Source organism: Apteryx rowi, unplaced genomic scaffold (assembly GCF_003343035.1).
Source record: "Apteryx rowi isolate R43461 unplaced genomic scaffold, aptRow1 scaffold_165, whole genome shotgun sequence".
Classification (NCBI taxonomy): Eukaryota; Metazoa; Chordata; class Aves; order Apterygiformes; family Apterygidae; genus Apteryx; species Apteryx rowi.
The window spans coordinates 266,010-285,029 of record NW_020447919.1 but is presented as its reverse complement, the minus strand read 5'-3'; the positions used below and the strand labels follow the sequence as shown (position 1 = coordinate 285,029).

Below are 19,020 nucleotides of genomic sequence, written 5' to 3'. Positions count from 1 at the left end.
AAGCGTTCATTTTTGTCAGGATTGTGGAAACCATCAGGACTTAAGTATCCGCTGGCGTAGAACTTGTCCAAGAAAACTTCTATCACATTGCTGTTATTACAGGAAAGACAGGAAAAGTAATCTCAGAAGAGGACATATGACTTGGCAGACATGTGAAGCAGAGATATCAGCCTAACAAACCAAGAACAAACTTTACTGTCAGCAAGCTGACAGCTACAGTTCAYGCACGTCTATTGTTTCCCACGGACAGCAGTTTGGAGAAGCATGAAGTTAGATACTTCACAATTCTATCAAGTTAAGACATTAAAGAAAAAACATCAGCAATTTGAACCTCACATTAAAAATATTTTAATATGTTTTTTTCCAAGATCTAATATACAAATACAATGGTAATAATGTATTTTTCTTCTGTAAGCTTGGATGAAATATATTGAAGTCCACTTTCCGTATATTACCTAAATAATCCTCTAAAGCAACCTAGAAAAGAAAAAAATGGTTAGTCCATATGGTGCACACAAATAATTGGACATTATGCCAGAAAGTAATATATGAAACTGAATTATAGACTGCAAAATAGTCTGACAGTTTGCCTGTTGTAATAAGTGGTGGCATAAGCTTCATGTTCTAAAGATACAGAAAAGGCAAGGTTTGTGAAGAGAAACATTATCTTTTACTAAACCAACCAACAAATGATAAAATAGACAAGATTTTGAACCCCTGCACTAGAAAGATGATCTGTGAATACTCAGACATCTTTGGAGAAGTTGTATAGTCAAAGAAGAAGGATTAAAAGTGTTGATCAGAAACTTTGAGATTCTACAGTCTGATACACATCTGAACAGCATTATGATTTTCAGAAGTTTTAGGTATTACATCCTCCCAGCAAACTAGACACATCAAGCACTACTTACCCATGCTTAATTTGATACTCTGCTCTTCATAAACATGTTAGCACAGAAATGAGTTCATCACTTACAGACTGCAAAATACCACACTCACCGTACAGAAAAAAGCAGGATATGCCTTCACAGGAACTTTCTTACTGAAAGATCTAGCCTGGAAGTAAATGGGGTGAGGTGGGAGAAAAACACATATCTGTTAGGACAGTTTAGCATTTCACATTATATGTATTTAATAGTTAGAGCCAACAGAATACATTACAAGTTTCAGCCTTTTTTTTTTTTTCTAAACTTTGACATACTGAAATTATAATTTTTCATTATATACAGGCCAGCACCATCCCTCACTGTACAGAACAGTAATTATACAGAAAGTGTGTAATACTGGGAGAGGCCTGCTAAAATTCTTACATCTTTTAGCAACCTTACAGCTTACATAATAATAAAATAATGTAAATTGGCACCCCTTATCTCTGCAAAGTTTCAAGTTGCATCTGATTTAATAGGTATGATTTAACTTTTTTTTTTTTAAACACCAAATAATTCTTTGCACCCCAAGAGACAAAAATGATGGAAGACCAGAAATTCATTTCCCTGAACTGATCTTTTTGTTCCAGTCTTACTCTCAGTCTCAAAAGTTCAGTCATCCTCCATTTACATTTATGGGACTCTGAAAGGGTGTCAGTGCCACAAATCCTCACAATCTATGTATAAACAGAGTCTAAATCACAGCGGAAACAAATCTTTAAATGCAGATACAATTCAGCTGCATCTATTAGACAACTGAAGCAAAGCTTCCTGTAATGCTTATTAATAAATACAGAAACTGCCTTTGTATTGCCTTTTCTTATAGGTAAATAAAAAAAAAGAAAGAGAAAAACAACACAACAAATAAAGCAAAGCCTTTAAGAATACTGTTGCGTATGCATGAGTTTGTTTCTTTTCTATGGATCTTTCCAGACAACTGAGGAAATCAGGCTGCAACTTTACCAGGAAAAAAAAATAGTGAAACTTTTCAGAGGGCAGGTTATTTTAAAACTTTGGGATGAAATAAAGTACACACAAAAGGAAATTTCTCTTCTGCACTGGCTTACTACTATTAGTTGTGAGACCTAAGACAGGAAATAATCTTGCTTAACCTTCTTAACTCAGAATGGGTTTGCATGCCTGTTATTTAGATAGCATGTTGTTTTGCCCGATAAACTGATTGATATAGCAAAATTGAGAGATGCAAAAAATAAATAAATAAATAAAAAGACCATCTTTTTAAAGAAGGGGGGGAAGCTAGAGAACTAGGAGAACAAGTAAATGGGTTGGAAGGCTTTCAAAGGGATCACTACAGAACTGACACAGCACTTTTTGTTATATGCTTTTATTAGAATAAAAATACAAAATTCCTAAAGAAAACTGCAATTTTCATTAGCTTACTTTGCCCTCTGCTGGTCATAAACCAGAGTAACAGGAAGAGCTGACCACACCTCAGAAACTTTTCTTCCCAGATTAAGTGCCATATTAGTACAAGATGCTTCACATAATATCCCTCGGACTTAATTAGGGCATTCGGTTTCTTCCAGCTATGATGTAGGGCTGAGGCTTGTTATCCTCATCCTCTGAAACATGTGTAGTTTGTGTCAAATTCTGAGACTGTTAAAACCTCTCGACAGGTTTAATGCTAGCCTTACCCTATAATTCCAACCTAGATAGAGGATAAATGGTTGGACAGGCCCTCAGGCAAAACAATATGGAGATTTTAAACAGAATAACAGATGCAGCTAACAGCACAGGCCCATTGCATTCATCTAAAAGCTTGAAATATCCAAAGTTTTTTGTTGCCAGCAAATGACTACTTCATCCATTACAGAAGAAGAGAAGTATCTGTATCCTTGCATTAAAAAGACCATCTGATTATTAGGGAGGCTCATACCCTGCTATTATTGCCATTTACTGCCAGTTCAAGTGGCCTGAACCCCTGCAGAGATCCTCCACTATCCAGTATTCTTCACTGGTAATGATGGACATTGGAAGCCAATATGATTCTTCAGAGTAGGGGTTTTTTTCTTGTTTCTAAAAGAAGATGATACGGCGGCCCAAGGAGCACCCGTTAAAAAAAAGTGCCAAGTACAACATTCAAGCTGAATAAAACGCTAATGCCACCATAATCTGGTTTCCTTGTGTTTATGTTTTCCTGTATAGTGTCCGATTACTTGATCCCATTTCATATTTTCCACAGGACCCCCCCAGCACATAGCATGGGCAGGGCTCTAGGAATGCAGTGGGAAGGAAACGGGCTAAGGAGGATTCTGCCTTTTCTCTTCAGAAGCTGGTTGGCTTGTAGGGAGTCAGGGGACTGTAGGGCTAAGAACGGTCTCAGGACCAAATTATCTGAAAACTCCTGAAGAACTGAATTCTCTCTCTGCTTCTGTCCCAAATTTTCCATGCAAGACAGGAAATGAAATTTTAAACAGCAGGACAATAAATACATATTATCCATTTTCTGTGCCTACCATCCCAATGAGAGACATTTCAGGCCAGGCACTTGGCATTTTTGTAAACCACAGCTGCAACCAAAATCAATAGTTTTGTACACTGTGATTGCAGGAAGAGGGGTGAGGACAAAAAGAGAAAGGAAAAAACAAAACAAAAAACAAGATGTTTCAGCTTGAACATCAAAGAGATAGTGGTTAATTGTGACCTTGCATTCTCTTTGTTTGTGTTCCCTAGCTCTAAAATGGGATAAACGTTTTCCTCCTTGGACATGTGACAAAACTGAGAGACATCAGGTGAAACAACATGAACACCAAAGAAATGCATTAAATGCAAATTATAAATAGTTTGCATTAAAAATAAAGCCTGAGGCTACATATTTTCTGCAAAGAATAAAAACACTAATCAACTAACCATTAACTGAATAAAACAGAGAGGCTTCATTTTACCTTCAGAAAGATGAAGATGGGCTTATCTAGCTATACTGCAGAAAATACTATGTGATCATGCATAATACTGTAACTGAGATAAAGATATATACAGATATTAATGGCATATATGCAGAGATAATTTTGTCATTACTTTACTTAGAAGTGGTATCTTTTCCAACTACTTTAATAAAAAGTATTGGGTACAATACTCAAAGTATGTGTACATGTACTTGTGGACATATTGACAGCAACATCTGTTTACGGTGCCTTTTTTTTTTTTTTTTTTTTACTTCTGCTTCTGTACTATATACCAACAAGCAATGAAAAGTAAAGCTAAAATAACAGCATAAAGGAAAAAGAATAGAACTATGCAGGTCTTCCAGATTCATTATCATCCATTCCAAGTAAAGTCTTTCCTAATTCACTTGGCTATGTACCAGAAAAGAAATAAACAAAAACCCAACCCTTTCCCGATATAGCTTTGAGCATGTTTGGTTGTGCTGGGGAAGGAATCCCCCTTCCCACGCATGCTTCTGCCAGTTAAAGGCAAAATCCTCTGCTTCCCTGGCAGCCATTCAGCCGTGCTGTGAAGTACCACATGCAGAGGTACTCTCTGTGGTTTCGATTCCATGCTGGCACATTCTTGCATTCGTACAAGTCTGCTTCAAGTTTCTCTCTCGATAATAAGCCTTATATGTAGTATTTGTATATATGCAACTGGATCTGGCTATGGGTAAACTGCCTCCTGTATACATAGATAAATATAATATTCATGGAGAAGTAGCTGTAAAATATTTAGAGATTCTGTGGCTCTTTTTGAATTTTAAACTCTCTCTCAAAGTAATTAAAGGTAAAATATTTGAAATAAAGTGTGAAGCTACAAGTCTTCTAACAACACAGCATTACAATTCTCCGTAAAGATTAACATCAATTTCTTTTATTTAAAAAGAAAAAAAAAAAAAAAGAGAGAAGAAGGAATCTCACATGTTCTAGATGAATATGTGCCTGGCTGGCAATGTCATAAATTACATCTCTCACGTTTTTCTCTTGCTTGCATCTTATGAAATCCTCTTGTGAAACTCCATGCTAGATATGGGAAGGAAAAACAAAACAAAGAAAAACCCTCAACAAATATCAGGTTTCCATTCTAGCTTTGCAAAAGATAAGAAAACTCAAACACCTGCCCTAGCAAGCGAACTGCTGACAAGACTGAAACAGCCCGAGCGGTTTTTGCCCCCTTGTTTAAGTTGGTCAGTTGGAAAGAAATTCAAAAAAATGGTTTGTTGTGGCTATCTTTGCATGCACTGGTTCTCGGAAGACTTCGTGGTCAGCTGGATTAACTGAGTCACATTTTAAAATTTTTGCAATTTAGATCAGTTTACACAGATGCCCAATTTTTAAAAATATTATCCAAGCGGTGAGATTAAACAGAATAAAGTCAACAACAGTTAACAAAGGAGCCAGGCCAGCTTATGAAGGAAGCCATTACCATGGGATTGGTGCGCACTACCAATTCCACCAGGCTTGCAAAGAACAGTATTTTTTTTGACAGTGACCAATGTAGAAGAGGATATGGTATACTCAGAATTGCATCTCCTACAGCAATGCATGAACATATGCTTACAGCTATCGGATGTAAAAAAAAAAAAAAAAAAGGCCAGAACATTATGGAAAGGTAGTGAAGAAAAACCTGAGAAGCTTATCCATGAGTAAAATTTCTTGTGGTGCTTCCTTATGGCAAAAAGCAAAAAGAAAGCCCCTATTTCATATGTGTATATCTACACACTAATGGAAACATTCCTGAAAGATTTAATACTAGATTTAATGTAAAAACAAAGAACAAAAAGAAAAAATGAAAAAACCCTAAAGCTTTACACAGGTCACTCATCTCCCTAAAGATATAAAACATTAAAACTGTGACAATGGCAACTTCACTGGGGAACAGCAGAAACAGCTATATGAGTAAATAAAAAGTGTTCTGTCTATGGGCTAATAAAGTATGATCTCAGAGCTAGTGCTCTGAGGCAGTTAGAAACACTATACTGTTCAAATCCAGACAACTTTTCTCTTACCAACATACAAATATCCATGGGAAGAAAGACCTTTCGTCTTGTACTATGATGTGGAGTTGCTCTTAAACAGGTAACTATGCCTTGCGCTTTCCCAATGTGACTGGCTGCATGGTCTGCATGGATGTCCCTCACACCTAAAATTTCAGAAATAAYAGTTTAGAAATACATATTCTCATGCTGTTCCTTCATGGTTTCATATAATTCTTAGCTTTCCTTAAATACAACTGTGATACATGTCAGGGAAGACTATGAAGGAAGGGCATATGTTCATAAATTGCCTTGAGACCTCATCTCAGAGGTGCAAAGCAGCAGGCAAATTCATGCCACATTCAGGAGTGAGACACCTTTTAGCTAGTTCCAGTTTCTGCAAAGGGTGTACTTACAATCAGCAAAGCAGCACCTATTCAGACACAATACATCACTGTACAAACTCATTTTCATCGGCCTGGCTTGTCCCTGGATAACAGTATTTCAATAACTGTTTTTCCTGCCAGAAAAGTCATTCCAGTGTGAGATTCCTGACAAGCAATAATGCTTACAGCATGGTTTCATGATCAGCTGCAGCTGTTTAGCAGCGCGCTGAAGCCAAACAGAACAGTCCTACTCTTCTCCCATATTTCTACTACCTCCCTTGTGCTGTCATGGGCAATGAGATAGTAGCATGGCAAACTGGATCAGATCACCAGCACAATGGAAAACTAACTCTGATCACTGCATGGCCACACAACTGTTAGAACTGAAACAAGATGAAGATGTGCTGGGCAGAGCAGCAACATGCCTCTTCATGGCATGACTGTCTACGATTATCTTAGGCTGATCAGAAAGCCATAATGTTTTGTCACAGGCCTGACTTAGGATAAAATGAAAGTTTAAAGGAGAGCCCTTCAATTCACTAAAGTCTCTAACAGCAGCCTTTTACAAAGGAAGACATGAGGACATCGGAATTACAGACACATGAGCCTAACTGACCCCGGAAAGTGAGCATACCAGATTCACTACACAGATCTGCCCAAGCCTTGCGTGGGTCTCAGAAATTTTTGGGAAAGAGTGGCTAGAGGCAGCCGACATGGACTTATTTTCGCAACGGCAGCAGAGAACAGGTTGTGGCTTGGATGAAAGAGAAGATATAACTTACAGATATTGTCTGGGCAGCGTATACGTCTATATGCTTTAGATATAAAAAAAATATGGGGGGGGGGGAAGCCTAAGGAATAACAGTTAGCAATGACTCGCACTCACCCTGGGAAGATGCCCCAAAAGCAAGGTTCTGCAAAGGTCTAACAAAAATATTGAGTAATACCAGACTCAGGATAACTACTTATATGATGAATCAGAGAGCACAATATTAATATTATTAAATGACAGGAGCTGGGAGAAAGTGCCAATAATTTGGAAGGCAAGATTAGAAGTCAAAATAAGCTTGACAAGTTAGAGAAGTACCCTGAAATCAGTAAGAATGAAGCTGCACTGCTATTTTTAGGCAAGATGCTCCTAATCTGTTGCCAGTTTGTTTGTAAAAAGCTGAAAAGCACAAGAGGTTTAGCAAACATGACCTGTGATGTAATTAGGTCCATTTAGTCTAGAGAGGACTGCTGATGGGGAACATCAAGAAGATGGCTGTGTTCAATTAATTTTTCAGTATTTTTGGAAGAAAACACAGAAGTTATATGTTTAATATGCAGTGAAGGAGACTTTTGCTTAGATATTTAATTAAACATATATTTAAGAGAAGTTAAACATGACAGTAGGCTGCCTAGAAAGTCTAGAGTCTGCATAACAGATTTTCAAGAAAGAGTGATCTGATTTGTATCAGGGATGACCCAAGCATAATTGATCTTTCTCAGAATTGAAGATATTTCTCAGAATGGAAGACAGGTAGGTATTTCTTAGTCCTACATTTCTACAACCAGATGTTCAGAAAGACATTTGAAACATTTTACCAAATTCCTACTGGGAAAGCAAACATCAGATGTTATAACAGGTTCCCTTCCTCATTTCTTCTTAAGAAGAATGTTCTCAACATATATCTTTCTTCACAATGTTTTTTTGTTGTTGTTTAGCCTCAGCACTAGCCTCCATGAGACTACTCTGACAAGCAAGAGGAAAATACTACTACTACAATAATATCGCAACTAAATACTACTAGTATCCTACTTAATAATAATTCCCACTCGTCTTTTACACCTGAACTAACACCGGGAATACTTTCATGATGCAAGACACACCTAAAAGAGTTATCCTTTTCTTCACTGTAAATGAACAGTTCTTTCCCAATCCATGACTGTTATATTAGACACAACACACATACTAATTCTAAACCTCAAAGATCGTGTTGTCTTTGTTGCCTTTCTTCTTACTACTGAACTGTTGATAGTTAACCTACTTTTACGAAGAGGAGAGGTTTCAGACTCAAATTTGCAATATCACCAAGGGGAAGTTCATAGGTTGAGACACCAGCTGTTGCAAGATAACAAGTGAGTATCACTGCAATATAAAGCAATAGCTGCAGAGTAGCTATGGTAGTCTGTGTCCTGCTGAGTGGGGCCCTCGGAAAAGACACTGAAAAGCTGAATTTACCATACTGTGTAATAGGAGCAAGAAAAGAGAAGACAGAACGTTAAGAGACAGAGTAGTAGGAAATCACACTTCAATGAACTTTCCACCAAAGTATGTACTTCTAGCACAGCTGCAGTAAGATTCCAGATTTCTGGTTGAATGTTCAGAAGATATTTGAGTATTACCCAAGACAACTTCTACTGAAATTAAACTTCAGTGGAAGAAGTGGTTTTTGTTTTTTTTTAAACCCTCACATTAATAAACATCGTACCAGTACTAATGAGTCATCAACAAAATCTAAAAAGGGGAAACCACCTACCAAGCATTTCCAAGGTGAGGTACAAGAGAGCACTCTGAGTGTTCTCAGCATATGTTTCAAGTTCCTGGATATTACTGTATGCTCTATCATCCAAATTTTTCTCCTGCAATTTGAACACAGAACTGCAGTAAAAACTTCCAGTAAAAGGTAAGTATAATTGTTATTTATGCAAATTTATTATCAGATCAGACTAATCCATTATTAAAATAGAACAAAATTATGATAAGATAGAAAGAGAATATACGCACAGATAGAAACAGTCATTAAAGCTTAGTTAGCATGTCTAGCATAACCAAACAACTACATGCAACTGCAACCAATACCAGTTACTGGATCAATTTTAACTTTTTGCAATAACAAGAAATCAGAATTCTCCAGAAAAAAGAGATACAGCCAAAACAAAACATTGTATGGTATTCTTACACTACTGGGTTGCCAATTCTAATACTTGGCTAGCAACTGAAGCAGGGAGAAACTCAGATAATCAAGAATATATTTTCAAAATATGCACTAAAATCTATTTATCAAATGCACACATGGGTTTTGAAGTCATATGCAAATATCTCCAAAAATGTAACACCCTCCATCATTCTTCCTGTCCTATTGGGTTTTGTGGTTAAAATATATCAGTCTTAAGATTAAAAAAAACTCTGAACGGTCTTTCATAGCAATGACACACAAGTAATTGACCACCAGTTTTCTCAAGACGTAACTTCAGGCGATGCTAGCTGTAGCAGGAAAGCCAGCTTAAGAAGTTCCTGCCCCCTGCCTGCTCATTCTTGCCCTTGCATCACAGCTGGTAGCAGCATAACTGTAGAAGTGAAATTCTTCCTCTCATTTTTCCCCAAAAGAGTGTAGATATTTTAAAACTTGTGTCATTTCAATGCTCTGGTTTCACAGTACTGCTTGGAAAGAACTTCACAGCCACAATAGGGAGCAGCAGCAAAGTGTGGCAGAAAGGTTCAGACAGGGCATTTCATTTTTGAGATTTTATATCCACAACTCATCACAACAGAAGAATATTTAGGTGCAAAATTGACATGGTAATAGAAACATATGAGGAAGAATAAAATGATATAAATGGATGGAACAGGATTGGAATGGCAGAAAAAGAGACTATGTATGAGTTTTGTATGTTTTTTTGTATGTTTTTAAGTATGAGAGTATGCATGAGTTGCACATCTTAATTTCTATTTCAAATAAAATGCATTTTTCCAAAATTCTTAATTGAAAAGCAGCTGCATATGGAGACCTTCTATTTAATCTCATAGGATGAAGCTCCTCTCACATACACACAGGAAGAGGTCTAAGTATAACTCAAAATGGATTACCTCTAGAGGTAACCATTTCACCTCAGGAACAAAGGCCAGCAAGAGAAAACACGCACACAGATATATTGGTTACCAGAGCAGGGAACAAAGAAGATGCAGACTGACAAACTGCATTCTTTTAAAAGGAAAAATAAACAAAAGCATTCTACTTGCTATTTTGGCCAAAAAGAGCACAAATCATGCATTAGAGCATCAAGGGAGAATTAAAAGGAAATATAACAGTACCATTCTTAAAGAGAAATACTACTGACTGAAAGAGATGAAACTCTGAACTGAAGAGATGAACTTAACCTTTAGTTCTAAGCACAAACACATAAAATTAAGGGGGAAAAAATCAAATATGACAAAAAAATAAAACCATACTTTGAATGGCCAATACTTACTCTTTCATCAATAATCTTCATGATCCACATTTTAGTTAGATTATTTCTCTTGACAGCCTGAAAATTAAACACCCATGTTACCGCTTAGAAAATGATGGCAGTACTGCATTCTGAAGGCTTAAATATATTTTAGATAATCCTTTTCTTACAAGGATTGTATTCACTGGGTTAAATTAAAGTGGCATGTCAGTGGAAAAAGAGAATCTTCTTCAAATTCAAAAATTTTTTTATATTTGTTAGAAGTCGTTGCAGACAAAAAATGAGATCTTGAACATCAAGCCATTTAAACACATTTATTTAAAAATATTTTGAAAGCAATTTATTCTATCATGGAGTCATACTTTCCCACAAAATATTTGCAAATCACCATGTTTGCTTTCCAAAGAGAACAGCTTCCTCCAGAGCCAAGCAATAAAGATTCCCCCTATAAATTTTCAAGAGAATGACTGTAAATTGTACCAATACACACTGTAAAAACAGCATTCTAACAAAATAATATAATGTATGATTGTTAAAAAAAAGTATCCTATAGTATCTCATATCCATCTATTTGTCTTTTGACTCATCTCATATTTGACTCCCTTCCTGCACCACTTCATTCAATCAACTTGCTTTCAAGCCTCTTACACACACACACCCCCATCTCAAAGCCACCTTGAATTCTGCAGACCAGACTATCAGCAAGGCTACAATCACACATTTGAATATTTATACGCAAAACTTATGGAGCAGACTTCTCAAAGTCTTAGCTTTTATAACTCATTTTCTACTTCTTCTTTATATCCATTATATTTGTAAATATGTTTTCAAGTTTTGCAAGAACAGTTCTTCTTGTTGATTCAACAAATTCTGCTTGAGCAACTATTTGGTGTATGAAAAAGCAAATTCTAAGGTTAGAGACACAGATGCCAGTTTTGCTTCTTGCTTGCTCATGTTAAGCATTGTTTTGTAAATATAGTCCTTGAAAAATTCCCACAGAAGGTGAAGAATTAAGCACCAAACTGAGTTCTGCTAAAGTACACATTTTGTATATCTATTTTGATCTACCTTTGTTCAAACATAGAGGTCCTCATTTTTGGAAAATTTAAGTTTGACTTCTTCCACAGAAATGATTAGAGGTTTAGGCCTCACTTTTCCTATGTTGAAAATGGACAGATAAGTAAGAACAGGTATTGTACAGTTGCCACCTAAATTCATATTAAAGTCACTGAGAGTTGAGCTATTAATAATTCTAGAAATAATAAAATAACAAGCTATTTACATACTTTACACATGAACTAGTTCAGAAAACTCTAGAAATCCAAATTTGAGTATTCTGGGATACATAAAATATTTGGAATATATTTAGCTTGACAAATTAGTATTTCTTCTGGAAAACTGAAATTGTTCTTCATACAAACCCAATAGCGAGAATGGAGTATAGATACAATATGTTGTGCAGAAGGCATGCTAACTCCATTAACAGCTCTGCAGTATTTATGAATTCAGGTGTCTCTTTCCAAATCCTTCTTTTTAAGAACTACAATGATATTATTGATCATCTGTGAAGCTACACTCCTCAAACAGGTCATTCTTGGGGTATTTGCTGACGTGTAGAAATAAAATCACATCTTGAGAGCACAGGTCACCAGGACAGACTGTGCTGTTTGTTCAGTTCAGTGCTCTGCAGTGTTCAGAACTATGAGAGCTCCCACAAATATTTTTTGAATTATTTCTCAATAGCTTATTTCACAACCAGTTCTTTTTGGATTGTCTCATATTGGTCTTCCATCAGACCAATCATAGGTAAGGTCAAATCTTTCCACACAGATAGACCAATTCTTTCTTCCACCTCAAAAAGCACTTTTCCGTTTTGGAAGAAAGGAGTATGACTGGCAATCTTATCTGTTGGAAAGGCGTGTAATTTATATCTGAATATTGAATGATTTATATCTGAATGATGTTTGTTATAAGTTTCTCATCTGCTAGTAAACATTTCTGCCCTGCATACATAAACACACAAGCAGCATGAAATGAGAAGTGGTGGACAGAATATATACAATCATATCCAAAACTAACTTGTATCTAAGTTACTCAGCCAGACAACCGCATGAGAGGATATCTTTGGAAACAAAAATAAGTAAAGCCACATTAAAGCAAGTTCCTCCCTGGAAAGGAGACAAACACATTTAGGGAGAAGGCTGTCTTGTTCCTGGGCAGTTTGCCATACGCTGGAAGAGAGACAGAAAAAAGGATATAAAAAGCAAAGGCACAGACAGACTAACATGCAAAACTACCAGTACTGCATTCCAACATTTGTGTTAAAATATCTTCCCTAAATTCAGCTTTAATTCCACTTAGCCACTTTGTTGTGGCTAAGGCCACACTTTATCTGAGTTGGATACACCTACGAATAGCTCTGGTCCTCCTGTAAGTGACTCTAATAGATACAGGCCTTTATTTTACTTCTCGGCTTTGCCTATGTTTTCTCTTAGTTAAAAGGTATTTTGTTTAATTTAAAATTTAACTTAAATATGAGTGTTGATAGACAGGAACAAATGCTCACTTGTACTTCATTTCACATTTGAAGGAGGAAGAGTCAGAGAGGCCACACTTTCAGCACTGCCAAAGATCATTCAAAGGGGATTTGGAAAGAATTCAGATTTGTGGTCTCAGAGGTGCAACAGACTGTGGATATGAAGCCAAGATGGCAACAAATTAAATGCTCTAAATCCACAGGAACTGCATTGTTCTAGCCCACTGTTTCTGTGGGTGTCCTTCTTTTTCTGGGATTTTAACAGGGGCAATGCAGATGAACACTCAGATGAAGACTCCACATCTGACTGCCTGTTTTTCAGCAGGTCCATGAACCAAACTACCTATGGGATCCAAGTTAACAGTATTCAGCTGTTTAGCTCTAGGCAGATTGCAGTTTTTCTTGTCCAGGAGCTCAGAAATCCTTAGCTTAAATGCAAATTCTGGTCTTACAGAGTAGAGGCCTTAAGGTAGGTGCTCTTTTTGAGGGTTCTAAGACTTGTGGCCTCTGGCCCAAAGATGTCAAGTTAGCAACACATGGAATTTCCATCCCTGAAGAGACTCAAAATTCAACTGGATATGCCCTGAAGTTAGCCCTGCTCTGAGTGAGGAGCTGGACTGGAGGACATCCTGAGGTCCCTTCCAACCTACATTATTCTATGATTCTATATCAGCACCGAGCAGAAATCTATTTATATTACCTTCAGACCTTCAGTTATCCCTTGAACAGGTCAATGGGAGCTCTAACTAGAAACAAAAAAATTTATGAAAAAACCTCTGCTTCTTCAGCCACATCCAGCAGTGGTGCAGGTCTGTAGGTGTATTTTACCTATGACATTCTAGTGCCTGCCTGAACTCACAACAGACATCTTGGTAAAAATAAACTGAAGGTCACAAGTACCTTCCTTGTTACTCAATACACACAAGAGGATCTATACTCTGTACAAAACATGTAATATATAAATAAAAGTCATCAAGTAACTCTTCAACAAGGAAAAAGACTCTGTTAAGATTCTTCCTATTATCTACTGTAATTAGGTATTAAAGTCTTGGGCTTTTCCTCACACTGTTTGCTAGACCAACCTCTGGGCTTAGTGTCCTGTCCTTCTTGCAGTGCTTAATCTTCTTAGACAGGACTAGAACAGGCTCAGGAAAATTTACTTACACACTTCACTTGCTATCAACTTACAACTTGCCAGAACTTACTCTGTCCTTCACCTGAGGAGAAGAGAAAAAAGCACTTTGTTCACAGAAGTCTGACCCTCCAAGCAGGTCCTCCCTAAATATCCTCCTTCTCCAGCTTTGCTCTTTGGTTTTAGGTTACTTACAATATCACACACCACCCTTTATATCATCTGTTTTACACAAATAATGTAGTCAACAGTGCAACACAGCATACATGAAATAATGATGTTATTTCTCATAGCTATATCTTAGCGAAGTGAATTTAGGACAACAAAAATATATTTTACCTTCCACAGTTCTATAGCAACCGGCTGATGTGGTGGCTTATCACAGTATATATCTTCCACAGCATCCCTCCAGAACTGCATTCGCATCAAACCTGTACCCTTCTGAGTTATGGAGTCTTTAATCTGAAAAGGATATATCTGGAGTGAAATTACAGTCTCCTTAAGACCCTTAGTCTATCTACACCGAAAAGACAGACACAGGACACAACCAAACTCGATAGGGAAAGTGCTCAGTTCTGAATTTACATTTATTCTTCATAAAGTATTCATACACTACAGGGGGTGGGAATCTTCATCAGAACCTGGATTTGAAAGCCATGGAAATTAAGGCCTGGGTGACTGTCACCTCATCTTTCTTTCCAGAAGGATAAGAAGCCATAGTAACAGTGGTGAGGAAGGGCAGCACTAAGGGTTGCTGGAAGCATTGCCAACAAGAGCTGCTTAGAGGTTTTGCTGGGTCAGCACATCTCTCGGATTGCTCCTTTCTGGCGAATGGTACCAACTTTCGTGGTTACAGTGGCAGCCTCCGACCACCTAGCAAAGGGGAGAAACTGCTGCCACTCCTCTCTCACATCTCTAATTACACAATTCCCTCCTGGCAGCTTTTCTATTATCTAGCTTCTGCCAGCAAAGAGCTGGGACTGATTATATCACCCAAGTTTTTGATTGACCTTCTACAGATAGGATTTAGCTGCACTTTTCAGATTCAGCCCTTGCATTTGAAGCCAGGACACAGATGCAATCACATAACAGTGTCAAGGACCGCAGCCTCATTGTTATCATTTACTTTTGAAATGCACAACATAAAGGAGAAAAACTATATGCATAAACAAAATAAACTGTAGGAGGCTGCCTACATCCCAAGGGCCATTCAAAAGCAGAGGTTTGTAGTGGATTACTTATTCATTGCCCTTTATAGTATAAAATGTTAATCTCAGCAAAACACCACCTACTAACATAATTTATAATTCTGAAATTGTTATTTTATATTTGCAAACTCTGGAAATGTATTTTAATACCTGCCTGAGCCAGTTCCACGTTGAAAGCTCTCAAAGCAAAAGCAGAAGTTCGGGATTCTGCAGGCAAGAGTAGAGAACACAGAAATCCTTCATAGTCATGCTTTCTATAAAAGGACAAACAAAAAACATATTTTATGTACAGCTCGATGTAAACTGGGCATGCTATTGCTTAGCGCTTAACTCCTGATATAATAGCAGTAAGTTACAGCTCAACTCTAACTTCGCAAAAATAGTAGCTTTAAAGCCTATTTTAAAATAAGGCAAACTCCTGGGGGGAGGGGAGGGGATGCAGTTTGAACTCTCAGAGCATTAGAGGGAAGATATGCACCTCTCAAATTCAGATCTCAAGTTATCTGGCTAAAGGCATGGAACAAGTCTGTGGCAGCACTGCAAACAGAATCCAGATTGTCTGACTTCCAGACTTCTTTTCTAAACATAAAACCWCATTGCTTTAAGAGATTGTGCTTTAGAGGTTGGCAGAAGACCGCTTGCTTAACCAGTAAGTTTTTGTTTATTGGCAACTATATCCAAAGCATAAATGCTCTTCGTTGCGGCAGTTTTGCTGCAGGTAGCCTGCTGCCAATCTAGAGTGATATACCTTTGTTTGGCCGCTGGGGTGTGCCATTAAGTTAAAAACAATCACAACACAATGATTATGAACTGCAAAATCCTACATAACTGTAACTATTAAAAACACTTGGTCACCTATGAAAAGCTAAGTTGCTTGTTTTGAACAGTACTTTCTGCTAGGCCTGTAACCTGATTCTTTATAACAAGAAAACTAGCGATTCCAAATCCAGCCCCAAGAGTCGAAAAGCAGGGTGTTAAGGTAAACACGTTTATTCATTTTCATGAAATTTGCCATTCTTACATGTGCTCATATTTCTCTTGAACATAAGCTTAAAATAGCAAAAATAAACCAAGGGTTACTATTAGAGTTGCTATTTTCAGCATCAAACAAAAAGGAAATCAGATATAAGGGGTTCTTACCCCTATAAAACACAGCAGCTGATAACTAGCAAATGCTTTGAGTTTTCACAACTGTTGTGAAACCTCTTTTAGAGCCTGACGCAAATCCAGAAGCATATATAGCAAATGTTGTTTGCGGATTTTAGGAGGCTTTAAAAGGCACATTAATAACAAAAAGCAGATGCATTAAATCTCCCTCAATTAAGACACTTTTCTAAAAGTACTAGCAATGCAAAACCTAGTATTTTTTCTCAAGGTGGATTGTAATAATATTCAGTATTGCCCATCATGGGCAGACTTCCCAGGTTTACAGTCATGTATTCCTAGTTCTAGTTACTCACTTTTACTGGGTTGTTCACACAAAGAAACACAACTACCTACAGAAAGGAAACCAATCACACAACTGAAGCAAATTGCACAAACTAAATAGTACAATAGAAAGATTTTTCTTCCCTCTAGTAATTTTTTCAGTTGCCGTAAGCTTAAAAATTAGGTGTAGCAAAAAGGAACCTAAAAAAAATCAGAAAAAAAACATGAATTTTATGCTGACAGTGACCCCTTGGGCATAATAGTAGAGAAGCAAATTAATTTTCTGGAACCTTCAGTTAACCCACAGTCTGTAAAATAAAATTCTTATTGCCGTAGATCATGTTCCACCCCAACTCTCTTCACGTATTAAAGTGAGGAATAAAGAAAGGAGGGAAAAGAATTTAAGTCTGATATCAAGTATTTCAATGGTTTCCCTCCCCTTCCCTACCCACAGAAGTAAGAAAATGTGGTTATAGCCATTACTGGATTTCCAATACAATGAAAAATCGAAAGAATCTTAAAGAGAATTTCCTCCATATTATAAATCCTCATAATATCATCAATTCATGAGCTTATCTTCCAGAGTCTGCTCTCATCATAAAAGGCAAGAGACAAAAACCATAACCACAAGGGAAACATATTTTTAATGAAACAGCTTAAAACTACCTTTAAGAGAGTTATTTAACAGAAAAAAAAAAAATAAGAGAAAGGACAGCTTGCATATTACAAGAAGTTGCAAAAATCTACATGATTAAAACCCCCATCAGCTCTGTTGTTCTTCCTGTGTTTTGTGGTATACCCATATTCAGGGCTGGAAAGTTGCTAATGCTTGCACAGCCTGAACTGATTTGTTTCTGTTTGAATACTAACTCCTTCTTCTTACAGTTTTTAATTTTTTTATGATTTTCATGCAATATATAAGCTACCACATAGCTCTAATGAAATGATAAAAAACATGCCAAAAGCATTCTTCATTTATTATTTTGAATGATTATGTATTCTAACTAGTTTTTTTCTATAAAATCTGTTTTAACAAAAAATAACAAAAAATTGTTTAAACCCAACCTCCTTAGCTTCTGTACCTTGCAAGCCTACTATCATTTTCAGTCATTTGTTACTGAAACCATTTTAACTGTGCATATTAATTGCACACATGGTCTCTGATTTCCTAAGTAACAGCTGAATCCCAGGCAGAGTAACCAGGAAAATTACTGCCATAATCTGAAGTTTTGCAAACTAAAATGCAAACTGGTTATGCATCTGAGGAGGTCTGCTGCATATACCTTTATATATTTATATACCTTTCTATCTTTCACAAGTGTTATTTGGAGAAATAAGATCAGCGTGCTCCACTCTTTCTGCACACACTCTGAAGTCTTCTCCCTGCTCTCGCCATCAATCTGGGACAACTGTATCCCAGAAGAAACTCTTTGTGTCTTTATGAAGAACTCGTTGCACCTTTCCTTTGCACTGCTTAACTCGCGGGGACTAGACACCAACCAGCAGGCACTGCACAGCACTTACAGCTCCCAGCGGAGCCAGGAGACGGCCCGTGACCTGGAAGCGCCCGAGCTGCGCTCCTGCTCCTTGTGGGGCATTTTGGTTTTCACCAAAACACTCTTGAAAACATGGCGGCCTCCTCTCCCTCCCGCATCCAGGTCACACAAGCTACTTAAGCTGCCTGTCCAGCTGCTGGATTTCCTCTGCTTTTGGTCATTTTTCCAAGAGATACTTGGAAAACCTGGCTACTTCCCAATAGCCAAGAAGGCCTGCTAACACCAATTAGTTTTAAACGGTCACTTCCATAATCCTCCTCTCCAAAAGGAGAGGCGGTGAGCTGAAGCACACAACACTTCTTCAGAAGGAAAGCAGCTGTGAAAGAAGGGGGAAAAATGATTGTTGTTTGCACAGGTTAAGTTGCCCTTGGAGTTAAGATATTTATCTAAGTTTCCACTGCTCTCCCCCCCCCAAACGAGGGAAGATTTCTCCAGAAGCAGCGCTCTCCATCGCTGCCGCAGTGGCCGCGCAGGTCACGTCAGCGCCCGGGACGTGCAGAGCGGCGGGGGGCGGGGAGCTGCCCTGCTGCAAGAAAACGCACGGATCTGCGGGCCCGACACTGCGAAGGGGGGAACAAATGCGACAGGTCCCTGCGCGGGGAGCGGCGGCCGCCTCTGCCGCCCTGGGCCGGGCCCCGCCGCGGAGCACTCACCGCAGCAGCTCGGCGCAATACTGCACTTCCCCTCCGGGCGCCGGCCGGCTCCC

General features: G+C 37.9%; 1 protein-coding gene across 8 annotated transcripts in view; it reads right to left on the bottom strand.

Annotated features, from left to right (window-relative positions):
- Positions 1 to 324: 324 nt before the first annotated feature.
- The window catches only part of NDUFAF6 (NADH:ubiquinone oxidoreductase complex assembly factor 6), a 19,198-nt gene continuing 502 nt past the window's right edge, over positions 325 to 19,020 (bottom strand). The window contains exons 1-10 of one of the 8 annotated variants that reach the window (XM_026060127.1): positions 18,968 to 19,014; positions 15,485 to 15,584; positions 14,462 to 14,584; positions 14,196 to 14,207; positions 10,476 to 10,532; positions 8,762 to 8,864; positions 5,887 to 6,020; positions 4,799 to 4,900; positions 1,000 to 1,056; positions 325 to 477 (exon numbers count right to left, since the gene is read on the bottom strand). In XM_026060127.1, the coding sequence (XP_025915912.1) occupies positions 349 to 477; positions 1,000 to 1,056; positions 4,799 to 4,900; positions 5,887 to 6,020; positions 8,762 to 8,864; positions 10,476 to 10,532; positions 14,196 to 14,207; positions 14,462 to 14,548 (681 nt within the window). In that variant the 5' untranslated portion in view covers positions 14,549 to 14,584; positions 15,485 to 15,584; positions 18,968 to 19,014 and the 3' untranslated portion in view covers positions 325 to 348. Of the gene's footprint in view, positions 478 to 999; positions 1,057 to 4,798; positions 4,901 to 5,886; positions 6,021 to 8,761; positions 8,865 to 10,475; positions 10,533 to 11,522; positions 11,612 to 14,195; positions 14,208 to 14,461; positions 14,585 to 15,480; positions 15,585 to 18,059; positions 18,686 to 18,967; position 19,020 lie in introns of those variants that run through there. The other 7 variants (XM_026060121.1, XM_026060120.1, XM_026060125.1 and 4 more) reach the window with 7 other exon arrangements.